This window comes from Panthera pardus, unplaced genomic scaffold (assembly GCF_024362965.1).
Source record: "Panthera pardus isolate Hobbes unplaced genomic scaffold, ASM2436296v1 HiC_scaffold_16, whole genome shotgun sequence".
Taxonomy (NCBI): Eukaryota; Metazoa; Chordata; class Mammalia; order Carnivora; family Felidae; genus Panthera; species Panthera pardus.
Genome location: NW_026526721.1, coordinates 70,985,600 through 70,998,574, shown reverse-complemented (window position 1 = coordinate 70,998,574; position 12,975 = coordinate 70,985,600). Strand labels below are relative to the sequence as shown.

General features: G+C 45.3%; 1 protein-coding gene across 1 annotated transcript; it reads right to left on the bottom strand.

Moving 5' to 3' along the window:
* Positions 1–5,487: 5,487 nt before the first annotated feature.
* Positions 5,488–12,627, bottom strand: LOC109266235 (somatomedin-B and thrombospondin type-1 domain-containing protein-like). The gene is made up of 2 exons (XM_019448087.2): positions 12,544–12,627; positions 5,488–5,834 (listed from the first exon to the last, which is right to left on the bottom strand). The coding sequence occupies exons 1-2, from the start codon at positions 12,614–12,616 to the stop codon at positions 5,488–5,490; spliced, it is 420 nt and encodes a 139-aa protein (XP_019303632.1). The 5' UTR covers positions 12,617–12,627.
* Between the last annotated feature and the right edge of the window lie 348 nt (positions 12,628–12,975).

Here is a 12,975-nt window from a genome sequence, read left to right as displayed (position 1 = left end):
GAATGGGAGCTTTTTCCCTAGTCCAGGCAAGACAGGAGGGTGGCTCTGACAGGGGAGGTAGCAGAGGAAGTAGTGGGAGTTGATCAGATTCTGGATGTATTTTGAAAATAGAGTCCACATGATTTCCTGCCACATTGATGTGGGATGTCAAACAAACAGAAATCAAGAATAAGTACAGACTTCTCAGCTTGAACAACTGGAAGGATGGAGTTGTCATCAGTGCCTTTTGGGTCTGGTTCTTTCATCAGAGTGTTTAGAACCCCTCTGTCCACAATGAAACCAGTGCATATTATAGGGATGAACCTGGCTCAGGACAAGGGTTATCAAGTAAAGCCCAAAGCACTGGCCTGCCAAGAGTCTGATAAAAGAGTCAACTTGGTCAAATGTCCTCAAAATACAAGGTTATAAATCTGCTAGACCACTGAGATATAGCCCAGCTCCAGGCCACAGCTAAGTTGTTCTGGGTTTGTTGGGAGGAAAAACTTTTTTCTCCTTCAACATGGGTCTGGTGATTGAGGGTCTGCAAATTAATTAAGAACAGACAGATGAACAGGTGAAAAGACCAAGTTTATTCACAAGGGCACCAGGAAGTTGCTCAGTATTGAATAACTCACTGAATAGCCAGAGATCAAGGTTTATATACCAAACATAATGAAGGAGTGGGAGTGGAAGGGTGGGGGGCTTAGGGCTTCCATGGGTACAGAAGGTTCTATTAGGCAGTCTGTCTCCATGGCAGACTGAATTGGCTAGAAAATCACTCAGAAGGACACTAATGGCAGGTGTATTTTTGGAAGGCTCTGCTTTAGTTAAGGGAAGTTCAGATTACATTTCTTTCTACATCTTCTATTGCTTTAATGTTTCTACTTTAAAATATCTCTATAGCAACTCTGGGGGGTCCATGTGTGTCCCTACAAGTTCAAAATGTTAAGTATGCACAGATTGTTTAGATGAGATCCTGTCAGGCAGAGTTACCACAGAAGAGGTGGTGAGAATCATCTAAATTTGCAAGGACCTGAGAATGGGCCTTCCCCACGCTAACCCCTATTCCTTGGGCTATAGTATAGGAAACTCCAGAGAGCCCTCTGTCCACTTGTTCATTCATCTCTTTGTTAGGGTATAGCCCACATACAGTAAACTACATGAATCCTAAGTAGCATACAACTTGATGAATTTTTACATTTGTATACACCCAAGAGGTATCCGCACTCAGACAAAGGAGACATTTTCAGCATCTCATTAGGCTCGCTTGTGTTCCCTTCCAGTCAGTATTTGCCCCCCAAAATCATTGTTACCTCTATCACCATGGGTTAGTTTTGCCTGTTTTTGATCTTCATGTAAGTGGAATTATGAATACACACTCGTTCGTGTGTGGCTTCTTTTTCTTAACATTATGCCTGTGAAACTCACTCATGTTGTGTGTAACAGTACTTTTTTGTTGTTAGATAGTATTCCATTGTATAAAATATACCACAATTTATTTATCCATTTTCCTATTGATGGACATTTGAGTTGTTTCCAGTTTTTCACTATTCTGAATAAAGCTGCAATGAACCCTCTTGCATTTGTTTTGGATATATATATATATATATATATATATATATATATGAGTGGAATTGCTGGGTCATTGGGCATACATGTGTTTAGCTTTGTATATAGTATCCAACAGTTTTCCAAATTGATTGTGCCAGCTTCAGCTATACCAGCAACATATAAGAGTTCCAGTTGCTCCACATTCTCATCAACACTTGCTATCATCAGGCCTTGTAATTTTAGACATCGTTATGAATATTAATTTCTCTTTGTAATTTTAATTTGCATTAAATTAAATACCAGGCAGGGCTGGTAATGCAGACCCTCTGTTTTTCCAAGGCTTTTTCCTGGTAGTATGCTTCTGCCAGGGAAATGACTTTCACAGGGAAGATATTTGGAAGATGGGGAGGGAAGATGGAGAGCCAGATAGAAATGAAATATGCATGCACATATGCACACACGTGTACACTCAACTAGAGAGGAAGCTGTACCAGTATTGGAACATCTCAGAAACAGTCTCTTCAGTTTGGAATAACCTAACTCTGTTCATCCTATCTGGGATGAAAGGATGATATAGGAGCAATTAAAAGAGATGGAGTTTCTGGACATTTGGAAGGAAAATAATCACTGAGTGAAGAGAGGGAAAAGAGCCCATAGATCAACATCTTTGGGCTTTCTATGAGGCCCATAGGATGATCCCAACTGGAGAGGCCACATCCCACAGAGCCTCACTTGAAAAGTACTTCCTAGCAAGGAAGGGAGAGAGACCACTAGGTCTGGATGTATGAGACCAGTTCTTCCAAACAGGGCCCAGGGATGTCTCCTCACCCAGGCTCCTCCATCCCTAGGCAGGAGAAGAAATCTGTGGTTGGAAGAGCTAGAGGGATAAAGCATGTGTTCCCAAAAGCCAGTAGGTAGAACACCTTTTGTACACCATTCAAGTCCTTTTGGCCTTGCTTCCTACTCCAGCCATTGCTACGGTGACTACTTTTCCAGGAGTGATGAGGCAGTGCCTTGCCATGTTCCATTTGCTCTCTGCCAGGGTTTCCCTGATGCCAAGGCTTGGGATGCTTCCAAGAGCTGCTCTGCTCTCACATACCAGCAAAAAAGAACTGAAAGAGTTAGCGCCTAGTGGAGCAACCTATAAACCATGAGAATGGGAGGCAATGGACAGATGCTTCCTATTCCATCCCCAGGACAGATGGTTCTCTGAAACATTTCATAAGATTTTTTAAAAGGTCCCACAGGATCAAGCAACTAATCAGCCATAGTGGGGGCCAACTGAATAATGCATCTTTGTGTTGGGTCTCCCTTTTTCTCTGCATCACTTCCCTTTCCCCTCACCTGCTCCTTGGAGTTCTGTTCCCAAATAAGTTATTCAGAGAAACTAAGCTAAAATAGAACCAATAGAGCCAATAACTGGACTCTGACAGGACCTCCTTTGCTATAATCATTTACTTAGAAACCAGTGTTCAAATTAGCCAAAGCCTGGAGGAAGGCATGGACAGGGATAATGGGTCATTCTATTTAGGTGGAACATAGGAGTGGGGAAAGGGACTTATAGCAGATAAAGCCAGAAATGTGCCTTGGGCTCATGCTGTGGAGGGCTTTGTAGCCATATGTGGGAGGTTAGCTTTTGTTCTGGAGACAATGAGAAGCCAGTGGTGGTTTCTGAATGAGTAACTGGCAACACCAGAACTCTGCTGTGGGCAGTAAACTGGGGGCAGAGACCAGTTAGGGGAGATCCCGGTGCAAGAGGACCAGTTAGGACGCTGTGACCTGGGACTTTGGCAATTGGAGTATAGGAGGAACAGAAATGAACCGTGTTGTGAAGTAGAACTAGAAAGACTTGTCACCTTGCAGAGGAAGGCCACGGGCAGAGAGAAGTAAAAGAAGACCCTAAGGCCTGGAGTGCAGGAAGCTGAAGGGTAGGGAACCGTTCACAGAACAGGGGGAGAAGCAGGTCTGAGAGGGAAGGCAATGGGCTCAACAGACCCCAAAACCCCCTGGCATCACTCTCCTGGAGTTTTGAAATCCTCACACAAGGAAACTCCCAGAAAGCCAGTCCCAACCCACTAGAAGAAGGTCACCCTGCCTCTTTTTACCTTGGGAAGAAAAGTAGGTGAACATGAGGCTAGGGATCAGACCAGGCTATTTTGGGACTTAGAGGTGGTCACATGATACCTGGGAAGGAATACTGAGGAAGGAGGCACAGATCACTTAGCCAAAGGGGTGCTAGGTTCTTGCCTTCTGCTTTCAAGAAACATTTACTATATTCATTATAACCACCACAAACAATGAATACAATGAGCCAAATTTATGTTTTATAATCTGTATGGCTGATTTAATTTTTTTTAATGTTCATTTATTTTGAGAGAGAGAGAGTGAGAGAGAGAGAGCAGGGGAGGGGCAGAGAGAGAGGGAGACACAGAATCCGAAGCAGGCTCCAGGCTTTGGGCTGTGAGCACAGAGCCCAATGCAGGGCTTGAACTCACGAACTGTGAGATCATGACCAGAGCTGAATTTGGATGCTCAACTGACTGAGCCACCCAGCCATGTATGGCTGATTTAAATGTGTTTATGACTATTGCAGATTTCCGTTTTCCTCTGGTTGAACCAATATAGAAGCACGCAGGATAGAAACCAAGAGACAAGCACAGTGGGCCCAGTGGCAAGGCCCCAGCAGACCTGGGGATGCTGGGGGAGGGGAACAGGGTGGGCTCTGCATCACAGGGCCCTGGAGGAGCTTCATGGGAGATGTCAGGCTCTCTTCTTGATTTTCTTCATGGAGATGGAGAGGGGCCTCCCTGGGAGGCTGGTGTGCAGAAGCTGCTGGACCTAAGTGAGCAGGAAGCGAAGGCCTACACCCTCTGCAGCTTATTTGCATGTCCCCAAATAATAGCTATGTCTCGTTGTACATCTACCAAGGCCCTTTTGTAACAGCTCTACAGGGCAAGCTCTGGGACACAGATGAGGAAAGGGAAGCTCAGAAAGGCAGAAGTTACTTCAGGTCATCCAGTAATCATCCAGGTAATAAGTGGTAGAGACAGGATTTGAACCCAGGTCTTGCTGGCTCCTGAGTCCATGCTCTTTCCTTGTACCATGCTGCCTTTCTTTCTGCCCAATGGTCATAATATGCTAGAGTGGGGACTGAAGCCTCTGCTCCAGTGCTGGGCAGAGAGCTCTGGACAGGTCAGTGCTGAAGTCACGACCCAAACGAAAAGTAAAGAACAAAGGATGATTTAGGGCAGAGAGCAGCCAACCACAATCCGTGGGCCAAGTCTGACTTGTTGCAGGTTTGTGTGTGTGTGTGTGTGTGTGTGTGCAGATCACAAGTTAAGAATGTTTTTTACATTTTAAGTGGTTGAAAAAAGTCAAAAGAGTATGTCATGACACATGAAAATTATATGAAATTCAGGTGTCAGTGTCCATGGTCAGATACCATGGCTCCTAGCCCTAAAACCGTGGAGCTGTGCCCCAGCTCAGGTCTCTTTTCCCCCTTGGTAGTGGTTCCCTGACTCTGGGGTCTACAGGCCAGGGAGGCAGGAGCAGGTTGTCAGCACCCTTTCCGGGAGAACCACCAGGGTACTCACCACATTCTGTATCCAGTCTAGGTTGCTTCTTGCAGGGCTCGGGGGGGTCTCCCTCCTCAGCACCATCTGCAGCACCATCTTGGTATTCTGAGAAGCTGAGAAACACAAGGCAAAAGCTCCTGGCCTCCTCCCTAACTCCCAGTCTCCCTCCTCCTAATGTAGCATCCCTAGCGCCTCTCTGCAGACTCCTGTCTTCCCTCAAAAGTCTACATGGGTCAGGTCAAGAGGCATCTATGTTGCAAGAGATGCGGGGGCAGTTAGGTGACCCAACCACCTCACTCGCCACCCTGATCCCCAACCACCAACAGCTTAGCCTCTCCCTGTGGGGATCTGGGAAAGGAGCTCAGAGGGGAGCAGCAGGTGGTCAGGAGCAGTGGGGAAACAAAGCTGGGAGGAATATGTGGGCACTTTTGGTACGAAATGGACCAAATGTGAGGATCTCAGGATTATCAGGGCCCTCAGGAGGCATCCAGTCCACATCCTGGCCTTGGCCTGAAGTACAAGCAAGGGGCTTGCCTCTGTCCATCACACCATCCGGCTCCGCCAGGGGTGGGAAGGAGCCTGCGTGTGAGTTATCCAGGGTGCATAGGGCGCGGTGGTCTGGGCAGCAATCTGACACCTCGTGGCAGAACTCATCACAGTAGCAGCTTCCTCTCTTGCAGTGGTGATCTGTTCCAAAGCAGCAGAGGGGCTGGGGTTGGGAGCAGCTGCCTGCAGAAAAAGGGGACATTAAAAAGAGACAGGTATGGGGCACCTGATGGCTCAGTCAGTTAAGCCTCCAACTTCAGCTCAGGTCATGATCTGGCCATTCCCCAGTTCGAGCCCCACGTCAGGCTCTGTGCTAACAGCTCAGAGCCTGTAGCCTGTTTCGGGTTCTGTGTCTCCCTCTCTCTCTCTCTCTGCCCCTCCTCCACTCACACTCTGTCTCTCTCAAAAATAAATAAATATTTAAAATTTTTTAAAATAAAAAGAGACAGTTGTAACAAATGGCACTGGGACAACTGGATATCCGTGTGCAAAGGAATGGATTTGGACCTCTACCTCATACCATACATAAAAATTAACTTAAAATCGATCACAGACCTAAATGTAAGAGTCAAAACTACAAAACTCTTAGGTGAAAACATAGATGTAAATGATCATGGCCTTGGACAAAGCAATAGTTTCCCAGATATGACACCAAAAGCACAAGCAACAAAAGAAAAAAGTACACTGGACTTGATCGAAATTTTAAAGTTTTGTGCTTCCGAGGATAGTATCAAGAAAGTGAAAAGACAACCCATGGAATGGGAGAAAATATCTGCAAATCATACATGTGATGAGAGAATTTTATCCAGAATATGTAAAGAACTCCTACAGCTCAACAACAACAACAACAACAACAACAACAAAAAGACAAATAACCCAATTTTTAAATGGGTGAAGGATATATCCAAAGAAGATATACCAGTAGGCAACAAGCACACAAAAGGATGCTCAACACCATTTGTTATCAAGGAGAGGCAAATCAGAACCACAAAGGAGACACCATTTCACACCCATTAGGAAACAGGTGTTGGTGAGAATGTGGAGAAATTGGAACACCATCCACTGCTGGTGGACTTGAAAAATGGTGCAGCCACCCTGAAAAACAGAGAAAAACAGTTTGGCAGTTCCTCAGAATGTTTAATTTAGAGTGAAAACCATACAATGCAGCAATCCCACGGCTGGGTATATACTTAAGAGAAGTGAAAATACATGCTCACATAAAAACCTGTGCATGTATGTCCATGGGAGCATTTTTCATAAGAACCCCAAAGTGGAACCATTTCAAATGTCCATCAACTGATGAATGGATAAAACAAAATATGGTATACCAGTCAGCCCCAAAAAAGGAATGAAGTTCTGACACATGCTACGATGTGGATGAACCCTGAAACATGATGCTAAGTGGAAGCAGTCAGCCACAAAAGGCCACACATTGTATGATTCCTTTTAAGTGAAATGTCTACAATATGGAAGTCCATAGAGACAGAAAGTAGATTAATGGTTGTCGGGGGGCCGGGAAGTATGGGGAGCAGGTAGTGACTGCTAATGGGTACAGGGTCTCCTTTGGGAATGAAGAAATGTTCTGAAATTAGACAGTGGTTTGCACGACTCTGTGAACATACTAAAACCCACTGAACTGTACACTTTTAAAAGGATGACTTTTATGTTCCATGAATTATATCTCAGGAAAGCTGTTATTAAAAACAGAGGCACAAGAATGAGTCGGAGCTGAGAGAAAGAGATGAATGAGAGAGAAGAGGAGGGTGGCAGGGGTGTGACAGCAAGGAAGACAGAGAAGCAAGAGAGAAAACAACAGAAGTGTGACAAGAAGGACCAACAAAACTCCCACAAAGTTAGAGGAAGGTCTCCATGGTCCCAACATCAACCTTAATTCTGATCATTTTCCCAAGTTGCTCAATTCAATTATATCTGACCAGTGTATATCCACTACCAAGCGAGGGGTTCATCTTCTTTAAGGGAAGGGGAAAACAAAGCATTGGCAGGTAGGGACGTGGCCGAGGTCATCTGGTGAGTCAGTGGCTCAGGTGGGAATGAGCCCCAGGTGTTCTCATACCCAGGACTCTCAGTGCTGTTCCTGACCTATGGAATCAGCTCCTGTTAGGTTAGCACCTGCCTGGGGCTTTGTTTAGGGATAAACTTGAGGGCCTTCCAAAGTTGATGCGATCAACAGGGAGCAGGCCCCTGAGAGGACTCGGGGTTAGGTGTGGCTCGCCCAGCCTGTTATGGAAAGAGGGGCTGGCAGGTGTCTGATGAAAGGGGAGCAGTGGCCTGGGAGGTCAGACCTCTCAAGGTGATGGCGGGCCAGGCTGGGGTGGTGGCCTTTGAGTTTGGCCTGGCTTCTGTCTCATGCTGAGCTGGGAGCCTCCTGCAAATGAGTAGTTCCTCTTCTCACATCATCCCTCTTCCCAAGTGCCTGGTTCAGTGTCAGGTTGTCACCAATGCCAAGGATGGATCAAAGAGGGCTGGAGGTGGAAAAGAGCCCCAGAGACCATCCAAACAAGTGTTGTAGCCCATTTGTGAGTCAGAGATCAATTCCGTGATTATGACCAGCATTTATTTTATTTAACTTTACTTATTTATTTTGAGAGAGACAGAGAGAGAAAGAGAGAGAGCACACAAGCAGGGGAGGGGCAGAGAGAGAGGGAGACAGAGGATCCAAAGTAGGCTCTGTGCTGACAGTAGAGAGTCCGACGTGGGGCTCGAACTCACCAACAGTGAGATCATGACCTGAGGCGAAGTCGGATGCTTAACCGACAGAACCACGCAGGCACCACATGAACATCATTTATTTTAATAAGATGGAATGGAATGGAACAGAACAGAACAGCATAGCATAGCATACATTGTATATGTAAGTGTAAGATGTTTAGGGTTCTTTCTGAAATTTTCGTTTTTATATACCTGTATGTATGTACTGAATAATAGTGTAAAATATATTTATTAATGTAGATAGTGGCCAGAAAAGTGTGAAAGTCTCTGATCTAGAAATGGAAAAGTCATTTTCTGAAGGTCGTACTTGAGCTGGGAGTAGAACCAGCAATCCTGACTTCTTCCCTGCCGTTTCCACCACACCAGGCTTCTCATTCAAAAAGCCTCTTGTTGCACTTGCTACTAATCTCTGCCATTCTCTAAACACCCTGAATACTCCTGCTTTGGAGCCTTTGCTCAAGCTGTTTCCTTTGTGTGAAAGGCCCTTCCCTCTCATAGCCACTAAAAGAAAACATTCTTATTCTTCAAGGTCATGTTTAAATTCAATCTTCCCTGGGTTGCTAAGGAGCAAGCCCGTTATTCTGAAAATGATAAATGAAGAATTAAATATTTATCCAGCCTTTCCATACAAACCAAGTAAATGACAAGGGACAATAAGTGCAGAAGGAGCGACACAATCGGAAAGCCAGCGTTTGGCAACCCCTAACGAAAAAAATGGATCTATGCAACAATCGGCAGTGGAGGTTAAAACCATTAGAGAAAGGTTGAGGGGGGATGTTTATAATGGACCTACCACAGGGCGCCTGGGTGGCTCAGTTGGTTAAGTGTCCAACTTCAGCTCAGGTCATGATCTTGCGGTCCGTGAGTTCGAGCCCCGCATCAGACTCTGTGCTGATAGCTCAGAGCCTGGAGCCTGCTTCAGGTTCTGTGTCTCCCTCTCTCTCTGACCCTCCCTCATTCATGCTCTGTCTCTCTCTGTCTCAAAAATAAATAAGCGTTAAAAAAAAATTTATAATGGACCTACCACAGATTGCATTTGTTTGATCAAGTTTATTTAACACAGTAAAGAAGGACCACTGGACTTTGTGTGTCTCCTTCGAGATGCGATAGCAAGTACACAGCCCCACCTATGGTATATTCTTGCCAAAGTAATTGAACCTTAGTTACCAGGTTTCAGGAAATGCAGAGGACAGAGAGACAGCCACATAGATTCAATCAGATAAATCCAGAATGTAGGACTTTTTACAGGACAAAATAACCTGGTTCCATCAATTAACAACAGCATGAAAAAAAGGAAAAGAGTACTGATAGATTTGAAGAGGCTTAAGAAATATGCCAATAAAAAAAGAAAGAAAGAAAGAAAGAAAGAAAGAAAGAAAGAAAGAAAGAAAGAAAGAAAGATACCAGTAAATGTAATGTGTGGGCCTTGTTTGGGTCCTGGTTAAATAAGCTGGTTGTAAAAAAGTCTTTTTGAAAGTTGGAGAAATATGAATAGATATTAAATGGTAGTAAGTAGGGGTGTCTGGGTGGCTCAGTCGGTTAAGCATCTGACTTCAGCTCAGGTCATGATCTTGTGGTCTGTGGGTTTGAGCCCTGCATTGGGCTCTGAGCTGACAGTTCAGAGCCTGGAGCCTGCTTCAGATTCTGTGTCTCCCTCTCTCTCTGCCTCTCCCCCCGCTCACACTCTGTTTCTCTCTCTCTCTCTCAAAAATAAACATTAAAAAAATTTTTTAATGGTAGTAATTATTTTAATTATTTCATCTTTCATAAGGTATTGTGGTTATATTTTTTAATTTGGTGGATGATAATTTTTAAATTAGCCAATAAGAACAGTAGGTTCATTATATTATTCTCTCTCTTTTTGTGCGTGTTTGAAAATTTCCATAAGGGGGCACCTGGGTGGCTCAGTCGGTTAAGGGGCTGACTTCAACCCAGGTCACGATCTCCGGGTTCATGAGTTTGAGCCCTGTGTTGGGCTCTGCACTGACCGCTCAGAGCCTGGAGCCTGCTTTAGATTCTGTGTCTCCCTCTCTCTCTGCCTCTCTCCTGCTTGCACTCTGTCTCTCTCTCAAAAATAAACATTTAAAAAAATTAGAAAACTTCCACAAGATAAAAAATTTTTAAATAAATTTGATCTATTCTGAAAGGCCTTCCAACACATCTCCTACCCCCAGCCCCCGCCCCGCCCCCGAGCCCACCTGGGATAGAAGGGATTAACTACATTTATTGGGATTAACTCTTTCCTTTTACTCTTAAAACCTATTGATTTTAGCTTCTAACATAGCATTAATCCCTGTCTGTTATTACAGCCTTCTTTCTGGAGGTGTATCTGTCTTCCCTACCAGCTCACCCAAGGTAAGAAATGCATCACTGTAGTTCTGGTGTCAAATAATTTTTATTCAGTTTAATTCAAAATATCTGAATTGAGGGTTGCCTGGGTGGCTTAGTCAGTTAAGCGTCGTACTTCAGCTTAGGTCATGATCTTGCAGTCTGTGAGTTCAAGCCCCACATTGGGCTCCGTGCTGACAGCTCAGAGCCTGGAGCCTACTTCAGATTCTGTGTCTCCCTCTCTCTCTCTGCCCCTGCCCTACTCGCTCTCTCTCTCTCTCTCAAAAATAAATAAACACTTTTAAAAAATTAAAAAATATATTTCTGAGTTGAATTTGGGCTCACACTGGAGTTCCCACAGTGTCCAAGGTCAGGAGACAGTTATAGCTTCCAACAGTCCTGACTGGTTCTATCACAAAAATGACAGCATAAGAGACCAAGCGCCCATTCACTCATTCATTCATTCATTCAGTCAGTCATTTTATTCTATTTTTTAAGTTTATTTATTTTGAGAGAGAGAGAGAGAGACAGAATGAGCTGGGGAGGGGCAGAGAGAGAGGAGAGAGAAAATCCCGAGCATGCTCCCCACAGTCAGCGTAGAGCCCAGTGTGGAGCTCGAACTCATGAACCATGAGTTCATGACCTGAGCCGAAACCAAAAGCCAGATGCCTAATAGACTAAGCCACCCGAGTGCCCCTCATTTTATTCTATTGAGTGGCTCTCTGAGCCAGGTACCATGGTGGATCAGGGACATATATTCTAATGCCCTGCGCCACTAGACTCTACAAAAAAAAACACCTTCCAGGAGCTCAGTCTAGTGAACAGTGTCATCAAACTACAAGTAACCGGAACGTCACCATGCTGTATGATCAGTGCAGGTAAGAGGCGACAGCCATGGGATGTGATAGAGAAGCAGTGAACCACTAGGAAATGGCTTCCTAGTGAGCAGGCAATAGCTCAAGTGACCATCCTGTTGGCCTCAGACCGAGAGGCTAGTAAAAGTGACAAGCTCTGGGGCCCAGAAAGGAGTGGGTGAAGAACCTAATAATAGAACCTGCTGATAGTTTGCGCCCCTCCAGAGCAATACTCCTGAAACATATTTGACAATTTTATAGAGAAGAGTGTGAGCGTGCTGAGGAAGGGTGTGGAAAGGGGACCCTGGGCAGCCTCCTCCTCCCTCTGCAGTTCCCACTGATCCTGCTCCAGCCCCAAACCTGAAAATTCCCCTCAGCAAAACTGAAGTCCTGCCCTTCCCCAGAAGTCCTCTACACAAAACAATTTAATAGCATAGATGTGGTTACTTAAGCACGCCCCTGGAGGCTCCCATTCCCACAAAAAGTATTCCTACCAATGACATTTAGTTTACTCCCAAAAGGCATTCTAGTAAACACAGCTTTGTCATCCCACTGCATTTCCAGGGGTATTTTAGCAAACCACATCAGTTGGTGCCTGGCAGTTGCCCCTTGAGCCTGCCTATTAATCTGGATCTAGGCTTTGTCATACCACCTTCCCTTCTGCCTCCCCCACAGTGCACATTCCAGAGCCCCATGCTGCCTCTACTCACAGGAATCTCCTTTGGACACTCCTCGGGGATCCCCAACCAAAGCAGACCCTCCCAGCTAATCCACATCTCACAAATATGAAGATGATCTGTACGTAGAGGAGCCACATTAAGCACAAGTAGGTGCTGAGTAAATGAACTCTTTAATTAATAAATTAGCATTAGCCCTTGGGAGGTAAATCACGCCAGGAACAAAAATGATTGAATGAATGAATGAATGAATGAAAGAGACTAGAGGCCAGGTTCCTTTCAGCTGCCAACTGGGCTCCTCACCTGTCTCCTGGTTTGGGGTCGCACAGCTCAGCCACAGCAGGAGGAGGAGAACCAGACACATGGTTGCAGGCATTGAGCAGAGACAAGAGTGTTTCAAGGACCAAGGCTGGGGCTTTTAATACTCACCCATCCCAGTAAGCTCATTTGGTATCTGTGCCCCTAGGCAGGTGCAAGCTCACATCTGGGCAGCCACGGGCAAAAGGCGGGGAAGGGGGGGGGGGTGGCACCAAGACAGTGGCACAGGTGTCCAGCTGCTTGGAATAGCTTGTACAAACAGAGGTAATGCAAGCAAAAAGAAAAAAATTATTTTTCCCATCTGCTGGGGATTCCAGACCAGCGGAAGAAGCAGAATCAGACAAACCAGAATGATATTGTTGTCAGGGACTTTGGCAATCTTCTAATCTGAATCACTCCTCCCCGCATCCCCTCCCC